At 48.2% G+C, this 12,188-nt stretch overlaps 4 protein-coding genes across 4 annotated transcripts; 3 read left to right on the top strand and 1 right to left on the bottom strand.

The window, feature by feature from the left end:
- Positions 1-713: 713 nt before the first annotated feature.
- On the top strand, positions 714-2,436 carry BU24DRAFT_453263 (HIT-like protein). Its single transcript, XM_033531251.1, has 3 exons — positions 714-836; positions 1,168-1,403; positions 1,500-2,436. The coding sequence occupies exons 1-3, from the start codon at positions 806-808 to the stop codon at positions 1,977-1,979; spliced, it is 747 nt and encodes a 248-aa protein (XP_033381310.1). The 5' UTR covers positions 714-805; the 3' UTR covers positions 1,980-2,436.
- A 1,306-nt stretch (positions 2,437-3,742) lies between these two features.
- Positions 3,743-5,107, top strand: BU24DRAFT_351620 (glycoside hydrolase family 1 protein; the record flags this gene model as incomplete). The annotated part of the gene is made up of 1 exon (XM_033523701.1): positions 3,743-5,107. The coding sequence occupies one exon, from the start codon at positions 3,743-3,745 to the stop codon at positions 5,105-5,107; it is 1,365 nt and encodes a 454-aa protein (XP_033381311.1).
- A 126-nt stretch (positions 5,108-5,233) lies between these two features.
- On the bottom strand, positions 5,234-7,093 carry BU24DRAFT_262237 (uncharacterized protein). Its single transcript, XM_033522510.1, has 3 exons — positions 7,034-7,093; positions 6,369-6,969; positions 5,234-6,316 (listed from the first exon to the last, which is right to left on the bottom strand). Exons 1-3 carry the CDS (start codon positions 7,037-7,039, stop codon positions 5,361-5,363), a joined length of 1,563 nt encoding a protein of 520 aa, XP_033381312.1. The 5' UTR covers positions 7,040-7,093; the 3' UTR covers positions 5,234-5,360.
- A 2,044-nt stretch (positions 7,094-9,137) lies between these two features.
- On the top strand, positions 9,138-10,872 carry BU24DRAFT_396233 (MFS transporter; the record flags this gene model as incomplete). The annotated part of the gene is made up of 5 exons (XM_033525293.1): positions 9,138-9,345; positions 9,401-9,580; positions 9,657-10,267; positions 10,322-10,696; positions 10,747-10,872. The coding sequence occupies 5 exons, from the start codon at positions 9,138-9,140 to the stop codon at positions 10,870-10,872; spliced, it is 1,500 nt and encodes a 499-aa protein (XP_033381313.1).
- Between the last annotated feature and the right edge of the window lie 1,316 nt (positions 10,873-12,188).

The raw sequence follows: 12,188 nt of genomic DNA on the forward strand, positions 1-12,188 counted from the left end.
TGTTGAGACATTACGCGCAATCGACGCGCTGGTGGGGCGCTCATGAAAAGGTGCCAGCTCGCTTGGGGTGCCAGCTCGCTTATGAAACACGTTAGTATTTTATTTAATTTTTTATTTAATTTTATTTGTTACGGATGAACCGAACAGTGACGATTCTGAGTGGCCGGAGGGCGACGAGGAATCCTACGAGGAGGACCTCTGGGAACAGGAGTACGCGGACAGGCTCTATGCAGACGAGGCTGACCACAATATGGACACGTGATCAGAGGTCACGTGACGGATTCGTGGATTCGTGGATTCGTCCATCACGAATCCACGAACCCCCAACGAATCCGCCAAGCGTACTCATGTATATAAGCAGAATATATCCCATAGATAGGTCCTCATTGTCAATCCACGATACAGTTCTCTGCATCCAGTTTCCTAACGGAAGATTACTTGTGATATCTTTGGCAACACATTTACACAATAGTGATTGATTGACGTTCAACCCTACCAGTATACCGATACCACGCCTACGGCCCTCATTACTCAACAGAACCCCTTCGAGGTCACGTGTCTAAGTCTACACTCAGACGACCCCGTTACATTATTATTTTAATATAAATAATTCTTAATAAAATATATTATTACTTAAATTTTTTTTTTTAAAAAATATATTAAGGTTAGTAATACTATATTTATATATAGTTACTCTACATCTCCTTGTACCTAATAGGTGTACTTGTATCAAGTGCAGGCGAGGTATGGCGAGCCGCATCTCTTGGCATGGATATAGCTGGCGGCGCGCGCGGGTAGCCCAATAATGACTCTTCCTTTGGTCGAAATACAAGTAGGTAAGTTGAGGAGTAGGTAAGACTACAATTGCTACTCGCAACCTATTCCTATCAAGTTGTAGTTACTCGTAGTAGTGTGATGTGTGAAAGGGGAGTTTGTTCGGCGCCGGACGAGTCGGATCGCCGGTCCATCAGCGCCGAACTTCCCATTATCAATTCACTATTACGACAACATTCACTCCACCCAATTGAACCTCAGGTACATCCTCACACTTGTACCTTTCCCTTCCCTTCCCTCCCGTGCCGTACGCCATCCCCCTCCGAACCGATCCTGCATCATCTCCCTGTATCTGTAAGCATCTCGACTCGCGCTTCGTAATCCCGTACGTAGGAGGCGTGCAGTGCACACCGCACACAGTAGAGAGTGGCGGCAAGCCATCACGGTATCACTCTATCACGCTCTCACCACCACCTCCACCACGAACATCAAGCCCAACCAAGCACATCCACATCTCTCGAACAAAGCTTGAGTCTGACAAGCCTACCCCCTCCCGGGAAAAAGCAAATGCTATGCCACCGCTAACCAAAGATGTCATCAAATTCGGGACTTTCATAGTTACCAATCAGGTGCGACCTCTCTTCACCTCCATAAACAAACAACCTCACACAATAACATAATAACACAATAACATAACACGTACTGACACCGCCCACCCCCATCAGGTCTTCCACACGACTCCGCTCTCCTACGCCCTCGTGAACCTCAAACCCCTCCTCCCAGGCCACGTCCTCGTCTCGCCCCTACGCCCCGTCCCCCGCCTCTCCGACCTCACCCCCGCGGAGGTATCCGACCTCTTCCAAACCGTGCAGCGCGTGTCCCGCACCATCGAGCGCGTGTTCTCCGCGTCGGCGCTCAACATCGCGGTGCAGGACGGCGCGGACGCGGGCCAGAGCGTCCCGCATGTGCACGCGCACGTCATCCCGCGGCGGCGGGACGACTTGAAGGAGATGGGGGGCACGGACGCGGTGTATGATTTGCTGCAGGGGGAGGAGGGGGATCTGGGGAGGCAGTTCGAGGAGAGGGGGGGCAGGTTTCCGAAGGTGGATGATAAGAGTAGGAGGGCGAGGAGTGAGGAGGAGATGAGGGTTGAGGCGGAGTGGTTGGCCGGGGAGATGGAGAAGGATAGGGGGGTTGATTCTTGAGAACCAGGGAGGGGGGATATACCATGATGGGGTTTGTCATAGGGATGACTGGATGCTTCGAATGGGTCGTCTTCGGTTCTTTAGACCTTGGTAAGACTCCTGCCACAGTACGGCAGCACCAAGCTTCATGGAGACTGCTTAAGTTAGCAGAACATAGCCAGAAGAGAGCAGACATGTCGAAGGATATATACCTACACTCGTGCTAGAATCTCATGCTCTACATAGCCATCCATCAAGAGAAAGCATAGAATAACAATGAAAAGGCATCTCAAAATACCTAGATTCCTACAACCTTCCCTCCCCGTGCGGCTCGGCTCTGTTACGCCTATGACATCCTTCTCTCACACTCTTCTTTTCTTTTCTATCTCATTCACTCGTTCGCACACCTATCTCTATATACGCACATCTTGATGGGGATGAACAGGAAGAAACGCAGTCATAACGCACACAACTTTTGAAAGGTGTTTACACACAAGAGCACCATTACAAAGAAAATACCTAGGTAGAGCACACATGGAGGAGGAGGAGGAAGACAATATTATTATCATGTGGGAAAACCGGAAGTATTCCTGATATCTTTTGTTTGTATATTTTAAGGTCTTTCACGTTTAGTTATTTGTTTTTCTAAATATCAAGTAATAAGGTACTTAAATCAACATGCCCTTATATTGCATTTAGGATATCTTCAACGACAGTGGCAGATCGTCCGCTCCAAGAGTCTCAAGAAATGTATGATGAGCTGGACATAAGCCTTAAATCCATCCCATCAGAGTGTCATATGGCGGCTTTATGCTCCAGCTCCAGGTAATGCCGCGTCTGTTTGCTTGAGGTGTCTTGCTGTCGTGCATTCTCTGCTCAGTCCGGCCGGCGACTGGACATCTCTGCGCCTCTTCCATACACTTCACAGATCTGTCGTGTTTTGCAATAGTGGCAATATCACAGTTCTTCGCTGAATCTTGAGTGCCATGGTCGTACTCTACCAGGCAGAAATGGGTCGGAGGACACATATTTTGTAGGGTTGGTGATGTTTCTAAGGCGCTTTGAACATAGTTTGAAACTCATGAGGGTCTTGTACGGCTTGGAAAGGGTTAATAATTCAAGTATTGGTGTTGTAAGATGTGAATATGCAAAGAGTATGGTAATAAAAAGTAATTCTGCTTAAAATAAATATTACTTTAAAGATAAAATTTAAATAAAAATTCAAGTACATAAATGTAAGATAGGCACCTAAGCTTATAGAAAGCATAGCATTTCTGATAGATGTACCCAATATTGGAGAAACTCAGGAAGTTAGGTTTGGCTGCATCCTGGGCTTGGTGCTCCGTATACCTTTACGGTGGACAGACAGTCGGATCAGTAATTGGGCACACAGGCGACTATTGCACCAGGCCCTAAAAGCTACAGCAAACATTGTGACTTACTACAAATAGTAAGGTGACGCGGTTACTTATGCGTACTATGGACAGTACATAGCTAAGCTGTCTTCATACCGTTTTTGCGCCAGCTGCCTGCGTCGTATACGTATTTAGCTCCGAGGTTGGAGGGCGGGAAACAAGTCGGAAAAAGGACATGACCATGCAATGGCGCTATTCTCGCGACTACAACATGTCGCCTGGACTAGATTACAATTAGACAGCAGAGATTACAGTAGTTCTTAAAGACTAGATTTTGTTTTCAGAAGGTTGAAAACAAGACGTTGTTCTTTTCCTCACTCTTTGTTTTCAACTTGTTCGAGATTCGTGACCAGAATGGCTGAAGAATCCATGTTCCAGGCCCCTAATGGGAGTGCGACATACGACCCATTGAGCGGCCACGACCTACCTGCTGAGGAGCTTCCGCTACCAAGTTCCTTCAAATGGGGAACAGCTACAGCCGCTTACCAGATCGAAGGAGGTGCGAAAGCTCATGGCAAAGGACCATCCATTTGGGATGAGTACACACACCGGACTCCCTCTCGGACCAGTAATCAGACTGGCGATGTTGCCTGCGACCACTACAACCGTGTGACGGAAGACATCGATCTAATGAGCTCCTTTAACGTTGATGTCTATCGCTTCTCTCTGTCGTGGTCGCGGATCATTCCCCTCGGCGGCCGTGATGATCCAATCAATGAAGAAGGCATCGCTTTCTACAATAATCTGATCGATCAATTACTGATCCGCAAGATTGAGCCTTCAGTTACGCTATACCACTGGGATGCTCCCCAGGCATTATATGACAGATACAATGGTTTCCTCGACACCGCCGAGTTTTGCGCCGATTTCCTACGTTATGCACGCCTTTGCTTCGAGCGCTTCGGCGACAGAGTCAAACAATGGACCACCTTCAACGAGCCTTATATTATATCTATCTTTGGCCATCTGAACGGCACATTGGCACCCGGACACTGCGCCCAGGACGGCTTCGACACCAAGCATGCCCCGTGGCGTGTTGGCCACACCCTCATCATATCCCACGCATCCGTCGTCCAGCTCTACACGAAAGAATTCAAGTCGAAGCAGCATGGTACCGTCTCTATCGTCCTGAACGGCCACTTCTACGAGCCCTACTCACAGAGCGAGGCGGATAAACAGGCCGCCATCACGAGGCTCGAATTCTTCATCGCCTGGTTTGGCGACCCCATCTTCCTGGGCACTGATTATCCCCAATCGATGAGGGATTACCTCGGTGACAGGTTGCCAGCGTTCAACGACGAGGAGAAAGCCCTACTCCGCAACACAGCACGTTCGAACGGATTTTACGGTATGAATCATTACTCTACGAAGTACGCGCGCGCTCTAACTAGCCCGCCTGCTGACGACGACTGGACTGGGAATATCGAGGAAGGCGCGGTGAATGCGGACGGTACGGAAATCGGGCCTGTGTCTCAGATGCCGTGGTTGCGAGTGGCGCCGGAAGGGTTTAGGAAGCTCTTGCGTTGGGTCTGGAATCGTTATCATCTGCCTATCATCGTTACGGAGAATGGATGTCCTTGTCCTGAGGATAGTGTGGAGGCCGCTGTGGACGATACGTTCCGCCAAAGATACCTGGGGCTGTATATTGATGCCATCTCCCGAAGCATATATGAAGATGGCGTACAAGTCACAGGTTATTATGTTTGGACTCTCATGGACAATTTTGGTAAGTGATTGCCCCTTAGTTCCTTGGTTTAACAGCCTGAGGATCAATCCCAACGCAGTCGCTAATTAGGTCTCTTAGAGTGGTCGGCTGGATACGGTCCGAAATTCGGTGTCGTCCATGTTGACTTCGAGGGCGGTACGCTGAAACGAACTCCGAAGAGATCGGCAATCTATCTGCGAGACACCTTCAAACTGCGAAGAAATGGAAATTAATTTCGGTCCAATCATTGACAGACTCCAATGACTAAAAAGGGGTTCGCGATTAGATTTCCAGTAGATTCCTTAGATGGTCCAATTCTCTAGAGCAATGATCCTGAGACCACGCTGAATTCCTATCCTCCATGTCCTTTGTGAATCCCAGGAGAAATTGAAGCATCCATGTATCCAGCCGGAATGAATCGTCCTGGCTTCGCAAGCAGGCATTGTGAAAGTGCTGCAGCCGCTTGACAGTCTTGTGAGTCATGGGCCAGTACCTGTTCATTGACGATATTATTTCAAAGTTTCGTTCCAATCGTAACTTAGCTAAACTGATTTCGCTTTCGTCGACTGCGAATAACAGAGTGTGAATGTGGATGGTAGATGCTAGGGAGAGGATGTGACCAGCCAATGGATAGAGAACTACGGTCTCTGGTCGTTGTTTCGCTTGGTAGATCAACTCACACAGATCCGTTGCATGTTGCTTGCATTTCTGTGCCAGGGTTTGAGCTTTGTACGCCCCGAGGGCGTCTTGCTCTTGTTGGGCCGAATGAAGGTGCTGGTAGAACAATAGTTGCCCAGCATGATTGTAGTTGATGTGCATGATGAGAAACGTGGACCCCAGCCCTGACTGGACCCAATGAGCCACGTTTTCTTGAGAATACTGCAATAATGGTGGTAGATTGTTGACCCAATTGTGCAGATCCTGGACTAAATTAGAATCCAAACCCTGGGAGACCGCGCCTTGGGCTTGCTCAGCAACGACGCGAGCATTGAGTAGAATGATATCGTAGAGCAGTAGATTCAGGCGTATCATCTGAGCGAGCAAAGAGTGTCTGTCTCCCGAGCCAGCAACTGTTTCGTACGCAGGTGAATCCAGAGGTGGAATGGGAACATCAGGGTCTAGAGAACAGAATTGGTGCTCTGCCATGGGTAGAGGTACGGTGTCGCGCGGTTTCAATAACCGTGGAAGTGAATGAATTGCGGAACTCCATGTCTCAGACGCAATGATAGACCACCACACTGAAAGGAGTCAAATTAGTTTGTATTACTAGAACGAGGAAACTCATCTCACCTCTTCTATTGATCTCCTGCTCTAAAAGCGATTTCGTGGGCATGGTTGGAAGGTCCAGCAAGCTTGCCATCCGAGCGGCAATGGTGTGGTAAACAGATTCTGTGTTCGGGTCCCCCTCTACAGAAGCATTCGCCACAAGCAGCATACAGGCTTGTATACTCACTAAAGACGTGTTTTCCAAGTCCAGCAGTCTTTTGGTCTCTTCTCGATAGGGTCGGCCACGATCCCATGGGTCTACAGACGCGAAAATAGGGTGCGTTGAGAACCGGGCAGACAGGCTTACGACGCCAAAGAACAATATTTTAGGAATTGAATTATCCCTTACACGTTCAAGAAATGTCTGTTTGTGGAAGAGGTTATGGAATGCAATGTGCACATAACGAAAATAGAGCTCAACGAGTTCCTCGCGAAGCACTGCATCGGGGATGACGAGGGAGGATACTTGGCGGGTGCGGTCATGCTTCGCTCGGCTGTCTAGAGCGTCGTACTCTTTGGTTGGTACATGCAAGTCTGCGACCGGGCTGTCGAAAGATCCACTGCACTTGAGACCTCTCTTGAGGCAGAAGTTGCAACTGAGACCTGGTCTGGAGCGGTCGCATTTCTTCCGGCGATCGCTCAATTGTGAATGTAAGTTAGGTCCGTCCCAGCATAGAACAACTACTCACCGACATGCTATACAAGCTGACAGGGGCCTCATCTTTTCTCAAAAGACTGGCGCGCAGAATCTGATAGGAAACCTCTGAAGAAGATGGACATCAGCTGAGATGGGGTGCATTGTTGTCGTGCGGGGATAGATGCTACCGAGGGTAGCTAAAATTTAGGTATAGGACTTCGCTAGTACGTAAACGGGGCGAGCATACAAGCGCATGCCCATGGGCCTTGAGAATTGATGCATGACGCCCGTGACCACATAGCTATATTTGGTAATCCGAAAAGTACGCTGCTCTTTTCTTTAGGATGCTGGTTGTGGTGACAGAATCATTAGCTTTGTCGTACTCTTATCCTGTTAAAAGACATATATGCTGTCATTTGCTGTCAATTGATTTAGAACTAAAGATAAAGCGGACAATCATACCCTACGAGCACTTGCGACCTGTTGCATTTCCTTGATGCAAAGAATAATTGTGTACTTTCGAATTCGACAAATATATCTGGAGTGCCCGATCAGGCAGAAATGCCTTAATCAGGATCGAAATGCTGGCTAAGGTCATGACAGCTTTGCTAACAAGCCTTCAGGACCGAAAGTATTTGGAGGAATACATCAAAAGACATTATTGAATGCACGATCAAACGGACAGGGGTAGAAGTGTGGACCTGTTGGAGTCAATTTGCACGGGAACCGTTCATCTTCGAAGCTGTTCTCGCTCGCATTTTATGTATAGCAGATACATGCACCAAATCTGCCTGTCCAATAATAAGAACAATAGACGGATTGGAGATCAAAGGTTTCTGAGGCTGGTTTCTTCTTCCATAAAGTGTTCTAACATCTGGTGCCACTCTAGTCAAGCGTTTCCAACCGGATTTCGACGTTGGAAATGATTATTGAATGAGGGCAAACGACGATAACAACGAAGGCGGCAGAGCCAGGAGACATCCACAACGTCTAGGTAAACAGGGGTTTCCGCGCCCTTCAAGGAAAGGCTCTAAATGCGTGTCACTTTTACATAGCCAGGGGAGCTGTCTAGGTAAGGGTTTGCTGGAGTATGGAGCATGGCACACTGTTCTATTGGCTCTATACCCACCGCGTACTTGCTGTGGTGATATACAAGCCACCCAGTACAGCATACTCTAGAAAGCTCGTAATCAAGAGGATGAGGGAGAAGAAAGCGGGTGACCAGAACAAGACCGAGATATTCACACCACCGACACTCGAAAGCGCAAAAAGCGCCCGAGAGCCCACATCGGTGCTAGAAAAGCATCATAGGTTATCCACAAAGGCATTGGGTAAAGGCACCGGAGAAGCAGCTGTCAACAAGTAGCAATCGCGTGCCAGTAGTACGCCTGGAGATGAGGCTTCCCAAGCCACAGCCCCGACCAAAGCCGACAGTTGCGGCCGAAACACAAGGTTCCAAACTCTATTGAAGTAGAATAAGTCTATCGCGTGGTTCTCCAGAGTAACCTTGAAAGAATACTTTGAGCAAGCTTTCTGGGGTGATCCCGCACCGACCATCGAAGCATGTATGGTAATGGGAGATCCACTCAATCCCGCCATGTTTTCCGACGTGAACTAGCAACCCCAGGTGCGCGGGTTTGGCCTGGGGTCCCGACCTACGAGCGCAAGCGCTAAATGTCCGTAGAGACAAGAATAAAAGCTAGGTATGAAGAAGACTTTTTTAAACAGCCATTTACAAGATTAACTCCTTCAAAAGTATGCAGATTAGTAAGAAATATAATAAACTATTTTACTTTAAAAGTATATAAAATTGAAGTTTTATACACAGGTTAGATACGCCTGTGTATTCTGTATAAAAATGCGCAGACATGCCTAACCTACTCATGACTACCCTGTGTGTGCCGCCCTCCCCAGATTGGAAGATCTAGACTCGAACCAATGCACAAGCCGAATTCAACTATCCGAACACCCCAAGCTTTTCAACACGCTTTCGATGCATCTACGCTAAACGGTTCATGACTACTTAGTATCTGCATCATATATAAGATGTCAAAAGTTACCGCCTGAAGTTGCTTCGAGGAGAGCACTTCCACCAGTCTTGCAAAACTAATTGTCTCTGATAATCCTTTCCATCCAGTCTACGAAAGGCTCTCACTATGCCGAAGCAAGCTGATGTAGCGGCCGCGGCCGAGCAGTCGGAAGTCAACCGACTCATGGCCTTGGACACAACGCCATGGTACCAGAAACCCAATCTTCGATTTCTGTATTTTTGCCTCATTCCAGCTGCAATGGGAGTCGAAATGACCACTGGATACGATGGATCTGTTCTTAATGGACTCCAAGCTGTTCAACCCTGGCAAGATCGTGAGACTTTATCCACATACTATGTCGATTTCACCTACTGACCATTCACTCTTAGATTTCGGACATCCTAAAGGCGCTTTGCTAGGAGTCACCAGCGCTTCTTACAATCTTGGGGGTCTAATTGTTTTACCATTCGTCCCTTATGTGATTGATAGGATTGGACGCAAGCACAGCATCACTCTTGGTTCTATTATCCTTGTCATTGGTACAATTCTGCAAACCTGCTCGATCAATAGTAAGCAACTCTCCTTATTGGAGTTGCATCAAGTGCGATGCCGATAGAGTGGATGAACTGACATTGCGGCATTCAGTTGGAATGTTTTTGGCCTCACGCTTGCTTCTCGGAACCGGTATCCCCTTTGCTGTCTCTGGCGCGTCTCAACTCTTAGCAGAACTCTCACACCCTCGCGAACGTTCCGTCATCTCGGGGCTCTTCAATGTGTCTTGGTTTGTTGGTTCAATACTGGCAGCTGGCGTCACACTGGGCACGTACAAGATACCCAATAACTGGGCTTGGCGAATCCCATCGGCGCTGCAATGCGCCCCTTCAGTGCTCCAACTAGTCTTTGTCTGGTTCATACCCGAGTCGCCGAGATGGCTACTTTTCAAGGAACGCAATGAAGAGGCCTTCGAGGTGCTGGTAAAGTACCACGGAGAGGGAGATCGCGATTCTGCCTTCGTTCGTGCCGAGTTCGAGGAAATCGATGCACAACTGAGGCAGGAGTTGAGCAACTCCAAGAGGCGCTGGGTCGAGCTCTTACAGACCACCGGCAACAGGAAGCGATTGCTCATTGCCATGTGCATGGGTGTCTTCTCCCAATGGTCTGGCAACGGCCTTGTTTCCTACTACCTTGCTCGAGTCTTGAGCACAGTAGGAGTCAAAGACAAACGTACACAGAACATTGTCAATCTTTCCCTCTCGGTAGGTGCTTGTGCTTTCCAAAGATTGCTCGCTCGCTGACTGATTCTCCCGCAGTGCTGGAGCATGATTACCGCAGGAGCCTTCGCATTCGTGACACGCGTGCTCCGCAGACGGGTTCAGTATCTTACCTCATTCTGCTGCATGACTGTAGTGTTTGCTACAATCACCGGCCTCAGCGCGCACTTCGCGATGACGGGTGGCCACTCGGCAGCCGTGGCGGTGGTAGCCATGATCTTCATCTACAACGCGTCGTATAACATAATGCAACCGCTGCTCTTCGTTTACATCACGGAGATTTTCCCCTTCGTGCACCGCGCAAAGGGAATCGCGATTCTGCAATTCTTTGTCCGTGGCAGTACTGCTTTCAATGCGTTTGTCAACCCCATCGGCCTTGATGCATTGGCCTGGAAGTTTTATCTGTTCTACTGTGTAAGTGTTGTTTTGAATGATTGGCTTGTGCTTCAATTGATTGTTTCCAGGTCTGGCTTCTTGTCGAGCTCGCTACCGTCTACTTCCTGTATCCGGAAACTAAAGGCCCTACTCTTGAAGAGTTGGCTTACTGTAAGTCATCGCGTGTGTATCCTCTCAATCATTGTTGGTGCTAACATACGGTACCCGTAGTGTTTGAAGAAAAGCCAAAAGCCCACGAAGACGATGATGAAGAAACTGTAGACACTGATACCAAGATGGGTTTCAAGCCTGTGACTAAGGAGGTTGCATGAGCGCCATATCGTGTCCCGTCAAAAGGATATGTGACAATATCTGGATTATGAACTGCACACGTTGGTTTCGGAAACTGGTAGCTTGGGAGTGGGCCCTGTGAGATGGAGTTGCTCATCATCTGGACAGTCGAGTATGGGCACGTGAGATGGGATACATATGTTGCTTATATCTATGTCTAAATGTAGCCAGATTAAATTCCCGGATTTGAAATTATCTTGTTGAAGAACTATCGCTGTGAGTGATGATTGGAGTGCCCCCCAATTGTGCAATATACACCATGAACGAAACTCTAAGCCAAAATCTTCACCGTGCATCTAATAAAATTAATTACAGTCGCGTGATTATCCGCATTGTCTCCATCCGCTAATGATCTATCCCGTGAAATGGATGTCGGAGAACTCGCAAGCAAACCCGAACCTACTTCCCTATTTCCTTATGATCCTGTCCTGTCCTGTTCGTGGGCATGAAAATGTGTGCCTCGCTTGATCCCGTATTCATTGGGGAACTATCACATTCGAACAGGGCATTTAGTGCGAGGTCTGGCTCATGCCCCAGCACTAAACCTCTCAACTAGATCGATTTGTGGCCTTTGACATCCGGTTGTAGCGGAGTTACACATGCGACGAGATACGAGTACGCGTATAGCGTATAACTCTACCCGGCTAAGCAATGGCTTGATTCATGGCGTGTGATGCCTAACTCTATGTGGCGTAAGATTTACATAGCTCTTTGCGGAGTAATGGCCGCTTACTGCTGTTATAGATGCTTGACTCGTGCTTGTTTTTGAAAAACACCTACCACACTACCGAGCAGTTGGACGTTAAATTTAACACCCAGTACAAAGCAGGGCACAGTGCGGAGCTGAGCTTACATTTCGAAGCAAGAAGCGGACTGTGCGTCGTATTCCGACATGGCGGGTGTGGGGTCCCCGCATTCTCTAGTGTAAACCGACAGCATTTCCGAACGTGCATACTTTTACTTCTAATACACATGGAGCGGCCATGACCAGGTTGGACACTTCTTGTGCATCTTTACATGGACAATTGACAGAAAATTACTGATAGAATGTACAGATGTGTCCAACCCGTTCACACTGCCCCTTGCAGACCGAAGGTCTAGGTTTGCGCCACGGGGACAACACGCCGAATGGGTCACAGCAGATTGAAGCTCTTATGATAGGCAAGAGCATCACACGATG

This window comes from Aaosphaeria arxii, assembly GCF_010015735.1.
Source record: "Aaosphaeria arxii CBS 175.79 unplaced genomic scaffold BU24scaffold_7, whole genome shotgun sequence".
Taxonomy (NCBI): Eukaryota; Fungi; Ascomycota; class Dothideomycetes; order Pleosporales; genus Aaosphaeria; species Aaosphaeria arxii.